Source organism: Mytilus edulis, chromosome 5 (assembly GCF_963676685.1).
Source record: "Mytilus edulis chromosome 5, xbMytEdul2.2, whole genome shotgun sequence".
Taxonomy (NCBI): domain Eukaryota; kingdom Metazoa; phylum Mollusca; class Bivalvia; order Mytilida; family Mytilidae; genus Mytilus; species Mytilus edulis.
The window spans coordinates 2,858,038-2,866,109 of NC_092348.1; the positions used below are offsets into that span (position 1 = coordinate 2,858,038).

General features: G+C 32.5%; 1 protein-coding gene across 1 annotated transcript; it reads right to left on the bottom strand.

The window, feature by feature from the left end:
* Positions 1 to 713: 713 nt before the first annotated feature.
* LOC139522761 (forkhead box protein C1-A-like) lies at positions 714 to 3,072 on the bottom strand. The gene has a single exon (XM_071316261.1). The coding sequence runs from the start codon at positions 2,411 to 2,413 to the stop codon at positions 1,025 to 1,027; it is 1,389 nt and encodes a 462-aa protein (XP_071172362.1). The 5' UTR covers positions 2,414 to 3,072; the 3' UTR covers positions 714 to 1,024.
* Positions 3,073 to 8,072: the final 5,000 nt, after the last annotated feature.

Sequence of the window (8,072 nt, forward strand, 5' to 3'; positions counted from 1 at the left end):
TTACCAAATGAACTCCCATCGAGTGGTTCATCAAAACATTTGATCTACGACTTTTTTTCAGAACCTATTTTTATACGTACATGTTTCCCAAGAAGTATGAATTCGTGTAATTTCTAATAATATTGGTTTATATTCTAGTATAAATTCTACCGTGTCCACTTTTTAGGGGAAATCTATCCAATGAAATATAAGGCCGATGTAAAAATTCTTTAGCTTTCAGCTACAGATTGTATCATGTATTCTTAAATCAATATTTGATTTTAATTTGTTTTCTCTGAAATTAAATTTCAATGACATTTAAATATTTAGTTGTAATTATAATTTACTATAAAAATTTGAATTTGTTATTTTAATAACCATATAAAATCAAATTAATCTGTATTAAGAATATTAATAAACTTAACTATGGCATTAAATATTGTGGGAAACATTGTTTTCCTGTTTAAATTGTTCCATTCGTAGAAAATTCGATTGTTAATGAAAATAAAAATTAGAATATTCTCTCATCAGTCGAATACATGTAAAACGTCTATTAAAAATTGGGATAAAGCAAATGTCATATATATTTTAGTTTCGAACTTATATATACACATATTTTTTAATAGCTTCGTATTACTGAAAAAGAACATTGATATGAATACAAACATAAATTCAAAATTGATGTGTTTGCACAAACAAACAAACTTATTCGGGAAAATCAAATACATAAAAACTTTGGTTAAATATCATTTTAATTTTACACAAATATGCATGGATTCCTACATACCTTAAAACTGACACATTAATTTATAAATTGTCTTTTTGTTATCTGCCTGAATATACAATTAATTGGAATGTTCGCAAATTACACAATCGACAGAAACCTGTTGACAAACATCTTTCAGCGCGAGAGAAATACAGGTCAATGTAAATGTTAAACAAGCATTGCACTTATGAAAACTTTGTGAGAATAACCTCACACTCAAGTACATTTCCAGAACAAAGAACAAAATTATACATACGGTAAATAAATCTAGACAAGTCATTAAAATTTGCTGTATTCGCATGCATACGATTTGTAAGGGTTTCTAAATGCGGCAAGTTGGCAACTTGATTGAGGGTTTGTTTGACTCCCTTGCCCTAAAAGTCTTTGGCTTTCAAAAACGTCACGAACACTTCCAAAAGTTCCTCCAGGAAAATCGGCACCATGATGTGAAAAGTCAGCTGCACTTGAAACATACCATCCATTTGGTCTCCCGTACGATTGGAACATACTTGGGTTGACACTGTTAGCAGACGATAGCGTCGCGTGCGCGTGAGCTGGTGACGGCGGGTCAATATTGTCCTCGTTATTGACACCAGATAGAGAATTGTTATGTTGAATGATAGAAGAGGTCGGATACGGGTACCCTGGTCCTTGAGGTGATGTCTGACCACATGATCCAATGTTCCGGTAAATATCGGTAGGTCTCGAGTACGGAATTGGCGGATTGATACTCTGTCGTCCGGATAAAAAGTTACATCCACTCATATCACAATTCGCGGAATTTTGCACTAAGTTCTCCACTGTAAAACTAGAAGGTTGGCTTGGTTCCAAAGGATCAGCTGGAATCGGTAGGGTATTTGGGCTCGGGCGCGATTCTAGCTGTGAATCTTGTAGGTTGTTAGAATTTTGAAGTTCAACGGGCTCCAACTTTGTTGAGACACTAGTTTCTAAAGGAGGAGATTTTCTACAAATGTCATACTTATGCGGACTACAGGAATTGTCAGAATACTCAGAATTTCCGCACTCACCGTTTCTTGCACTTTCATTGTCGCTGCTGTCGCCGTGTTTCAAGTTTAAATCCGTTTTGTCATCATTTGAAGCTCGTTCCATATCTTTCTTCTTTTTGAATCTCCTTCTCCTGCGTAAATAGCTACCATTATCGAACATATTGTAACTGTCCGGGTCCAAAGACCAGTAACTTCCTTTACCAGGCTTTTTATCATCTCGGGGAACTTTTAAAAAACATTCATTTAGCGATAGATTATGACGGATACTGTTTTGCCATCCTTGTTTGTTTTCACGGTAGAAAGGAAAACGATCCATAATAAACTGATAAATTCCATTTAAAGTGACTTTCTTGTCCGGAGTACTCTGGATAGCCATTGCTATCAGCGCTATATAACTGTACGGTGGCTTAACCATGTCCTTAGCACTTTGATGATGTCCGTACGGGGAGTAGGGAGACGGTCTACCCATCGCCGAGTATTGGTCCCCATACATTGCCGCCATGCTGTTGACGTTCATTGGTATGTAACCTCCATGTCTGTAGTAATTCTGATCTCCAAACAGAGCTGGCATCATACTTGTTAGACTTGGTCCATTCGGCAAACTAGAAACTCCAGGGCTGTGATGGAATCTTTGTAGGGTTCCAGGCTGCATATTCACCATTTACGAACTCTAACGACAAATGTTTCGTGTTTTTCTCAAGAACGATCAGAATTCCTGTCGTTTTTTACAATCACTTATAAAATGTTTATATTGAAATGTCTGTTTTACACTTATTCTATACTTTGTGATCGAGTGACTGTTATTATAAGCAAAGATAGATTTGATCCTTTTACCCTTATAATCAACATCTCAAACCATTCCATGATGCCTTTCCAAATAAGGATATAAGCTCCGCCCATCCAATCAACGAGACCAATCGGATCGCTGTTCTTGTTTATCAATTATGAAAATGGCCACACACATTGGTTAAACAGACAGATGAAAAGTTAACAAAATAATTGACAATTTCCAACGAATTTTTCAATGATGGTATACATTTAATGAATACAAAATTAATTTTCTAATAAGTGGATCTGAATGAAAGATAGATTTCTTTAACCTAAGCTGACAAGCGAAAACTAACAATTCACCTTTAATCTAAATCTCGCCATGCGCTTATAGAATAAAATAAAAGAAGTTTCAATTTTTGTTAAAAATTAAGTGTTAAAACGATACCTTTTTCGTCAGACTGAATTATGCAAAGTTTGCAGCTGAAAATTCGTACGACAGGGGAAAAGGAAGAATGTACGATCAGACTTATAAAAATCAACTTCTTTGAAGTACTTGCTTATTTAAATAAAGGTTTCGGGTTATTTTTGTTGAAATGATATCGGATATATAAATTAAAAGTCGACCATTGTCAAATAATCTGAAACAATTTATCAAAAGGTAAAAAAAATAAACTCACGAAAATATATAACGAAACTGAAGAATGCCTATGAATAAAAAACTGTCGAAAATATTAGTTAAGAAGAGGGAACCTGGGTATTCATACCGTTGGCTATTTTCCACGCAGTTACTCAAATTTCAGACAAATTATGACAATAATGTTGTTAATTATTCCCACAGCAAGAGCTAGAATTATCACACTGAATGTATATCCGTTTGTAAGATAAGTAATAACAAGCAGAAATCATACACAGATGGGTTCCGTTAACTGACGAAGATACCAAATAAATTGCTTACACATTTTGACAACTTAAAAAATGGCATAGTTGGCAAAATGTGCTTTTTGCATACCTCTAACCGAGAAGTGAAATTATTGATCTCCCTTAAAAAAAAATACGAAGTGCTGAAATAAGTGTTAATGCAGTTTTTTACAGTCGGAAAAAAATAAAATCTGACATATTCGATTTTAGGATCTTTTATTTCTTGCTTCGGATTTTTCGCTTTTTTAATATTTTTTTCTCTAAATACTTTTCACTGGTAAACAGTATAATAATAAAATTCAGGAAGGAAATTCGGAATGCTAATATTTGTTTATAGTTCGAAAGTAACTTTTAAATATACTGTTGTAATTTACCGTTTTGTCCAGAAAGTGTACTTCAATGTTATTCTATTTGTTCATTTGATGCAAAATAAAAATAATCTAACAAAGCATAATAAGATGATATTTAGACGGTTTTTATATAACACGATATTTAAAATATAATGTAAGGGAAATACTTTCTCCACGGGTTGCGTAAATCAAATTAATTGAAATTATGGGGGTATGCTGAGCGGGACAAAATCCTCATTTTAAGTGTCAAAACGTAATAATGAGACTGATGACTGAATACGGTGGTTAGTCATTTTAATTCAAAATGAAAGGTTTTGAAAAGTTGATGTGGCTATACATACTGTAACTTGTACGCGCCGTACGGGTCCGTTATCGTATCTCTAGGTTTATGCTCGGGTAATTTGATTCGGTTGTTTAGCTGTTCTCTCACCCATCCCGAAGCTGACAGGGGCTCCATGTAAGTGTCAGTCAATCGGTGTCAAATTGACAATAACTTTGGCCTTCGCGCTCTAAGTATTAAATTTTATGATTTTAATATTTAATTTAATTTACAAAAGTATCCCTGCGTCTATCTAGTATTACTCATAATACTTACTTAGTATTTACTTCATGACAGTCCAAGCAATGTTTTGTAAAGTAGGAAACGCACGGAAATTGAGCGAAAAGACAAATAAGAGATAAATCAAAATTACAGATTGTATTTTCTAAAAAAAAAACAATTGCGTATGTTTTTGGAGGTGAACAGGGTATAGGCCTACATATGAATTATAAGAGTCATTTTGAATAGGAAGTAATACGGGTTTGTTGTCAATGGTCGGTAAATATAAAATGGAGTGTCTTACCAAAAGGTGTTTAAAAAAATAATATAATTTCTCTCTTGAATTTGATTTTGTAGTTTACATGTCTTCAGCAATGGACCCGACAGTTGGCATCTTATATCAAAATTAATTTATATTTTACAGAAGGTTATGTTTTGTTTCATTTTAAATCATCGAAGTAAATGATACAGCAAATGATAATTCAAAAAATTATGTGGTCAACTGAAAACAAGACTGACCAGAAAAATGTCCGAAATTTTGTCATGTCATCTATGTGAGTGGCATTCTCAATTAACCAAATGTCCACTAAACCATTTGTGTATTGTATTGAAAAAATTAACAATTATCTCGAATGAAACACATGGACAAATTTCAATTATTATTTATTTTCAATTTCAGTAGATTTTAATCAATTCGCCTCGAAGACATATAGATACGATTAGGACTGTTTATATAAGGCGGAGTGAAACGGACGGACATTTTCTAGTCGGATGAATTTCTTTGGAAATTATAGTCTAAATATCTCACAAAAGGATCAGTCCTGTTCTATTTTGTTAAGAGGATACGGTAGCTATACGTGGCAGAATACGATATTTTTGTGTCAACATAAATATTTTCAATTTCCACATAATTTGAATGAATAAAAATACATTCGACTATTATCATAAATGAAGAGCTATAAAAATTCATTGGATACTAAATATTGTTCTAGACTTGTTAATAGTGATCAAATTGACTCGGTTCACCCAATATGTTTTCAGAAACAATATATAATGTTTAAAGTCAACAAGTAAATTTAGTTTTCAAACAAGCATAGTTTATAAATCAATTTGTCTGCTCACTCATACCACTTAGTGCCTAGTTAATGCGTCTTAGGTACAATGTTTAAAGATGAAAAAGATTCCCAAGCAACAGATTTTATTTTGTATATACAAGAAATTTCTTACTCTTTATCAAGATGGGATAAAAATGTTATCTCTAAACGGTGTTCTATCATTCCTGAAACACGGCACACAATATGTCAGAAGCAGCGAGAACTCTAGCATCGTACAAACAGAACTATAGCATCATACAAACAGCTTCATATCTGGACACTATCAGTTCATTCCATCAAAATCGTGAAAAAAAAGAAAAAAATCAAAGCCTTCTGTTTTAACATTTTTGAAAACGAAGGAAGAAAGTATATGTATAAAGATATGCATCTGTAATTGTCGTGTGGGTATAGTCTTTTTCGTGGGAGGTAATACAAAGATTGTTTTCAATTGCTGAAAGATCTTAAAATATAGCAGTATATAAGGGGAACCACCTGGAGTTGGAACTTCAGAGGTAAATCTTGTGTTGGAACTTCACAGGTAAATCTTGTGTTTGCAAACATACAAAAAACAACTCTCGTATACACAAAAAAATATACTCCAAATAATCGTTCGTCTCCAGTTTATTTTAGTGCAACCATTGATTGTGTTATAGGTACCCCTATATATATTAGTCTTTAATGAATATATAGATAACTTTTATATAAAGACAATGGATCTTTTAAAACATGTTTAAATGACTGTCGTTTAAATTTTCTGAAGAAAGACTTATTAAATTTGAAAGAGTGTAATCAATTTTTTAAGTTCGGTTTTAATTAAAGAAAAATCATTGTTCAAGTGGAAAAGGAAAATTATGTTTTCTCTCTATGTCTCTCTCGCACTCACTTTTTTTATATCTCGTGCAATTTCCTGTCGATTTAGTTAATGGATTGCGATAAAAGCAATTAAAAAATATTTAAAAAAAGAACGACAAAAAGTTCAGTGAAAAAAGGGGAGAAGTTAGAAAGCAGAAGTCAGAGAACCATGCACGAAAGAGAAAAATCAAAGGCATGTAAACAGGCGAGCGCCAAACTAAACATATTGAACAAGGTGACACAACAAACAAGCGGTGTTAATTACTACATTTCTTTTTATATACCTTTCAATTATTTCAAAATGTTTCAAAAAAAAATTCTTGTTTGTTTTTACTAATTCAAAGCGTTTCTAATTTAATTCTAATATTACAAATAGTGTGTATAAATTCTCCTCCTCCAAATAATCCTACAATTACCGAGGCAACAATTTAGCATATTCAGCTTTGAATCCCAAAGGACCAGCTCGTTTCTTACTTGACGATGTGTGAAAGTATCAATTTGTTTTATGTTCTCACCTTCAAAAGGCGCTCATCATCGCCAGGGCGCGCTCGATTAATAATCTCTTATTTATCAGAATAGATCAAGTCCCGGTTGTATTTAATTTTATTCTTATTAACATCGAAGCATCACGTCTTAACAACCTAATGGGAGCTGTATGTCGGTCATTAAATGGTTCACCCAGAAATTAAGAAACACAAAGAATTGAAAGTTACTGAAGATCTCCTCTGTTCAAAGAGATCAAAGGAGTTAGGAATTACAGAATAGATGCTGTAAATAAATGTATATTGATCGTAAAGTTTTGAAATATTTCATGAATATCTATTTCTCCAACGTCATCTTATTTTAACCATGGAAGTATTATATATTGTCAATATAATACTTCCATGTTTTAACTAATAATTATGTTTTGTTCTGATGAGCATTATTTACTTAAAGTATAAAAGAATTGAAATTGAATTGAACTAATTGAAACTTCAAATATAAGCAAAAATAAAAATTCAAAGTGTGTGGTGCAAAGTTAGAAAATCATCGGTCTTTACAAATTATCAACACTTTAGGTGGATTAAGATGTCAAAAGTTTCCTGGGAAATTTTCCTCGTCGCTTCATAGTTTTCTTGGCATGTTCACATCATGTTCCAGATCAGATATTGATCATCCTTTACTGATAGATCAAGATAGCTTCCGAATGTCAATCATTTCACGGTTTTATCATTTACTTGTCACTTCGTATTGTAAAACCACACTTCACATGTTTTATAATATATGAGATGAATTAATTATTATGTGATCGGTTAGAATCTTACGTAGATGTTTATCGTTTCAATGTCACACTCTTATATGGCTCACTATATTAAAATGTTGAAATTTTTAATTTACCTTAAAAATATTTTGAATTTACCATTTGACCTATAGTCTATGCATGTTTTGTTGTTCGTTTGTTCGTTTGTTTGTTGTTTTTTCTTTTCTTTTAATTTGTATGTAAACTCAAATTCGTGATTGAAACAATGTGCTAACTAGTACAAATAAGAGTACATTGAAGTAGAGGGGTCGGCTGCAGCGAGTGAGTGCTTCAAATGTTAGATGTGTTTTATGAACAAGAACATATTTTAGTAAAATAGTAGCTACTATAAGAAGTCAAATCAAATTTATTCCTTTAGAAAGTAAAAAAGAACATGCAAGTCTTCCAATCGCAACGTGTGTCACATCCCGTCTTAAAAAAAGCAAAAGTAAATGTTTTGGTATGCGAAGGAAATGGTCAATCCAAATACATAAGCTATGTTTCTTCCCGGTATTACC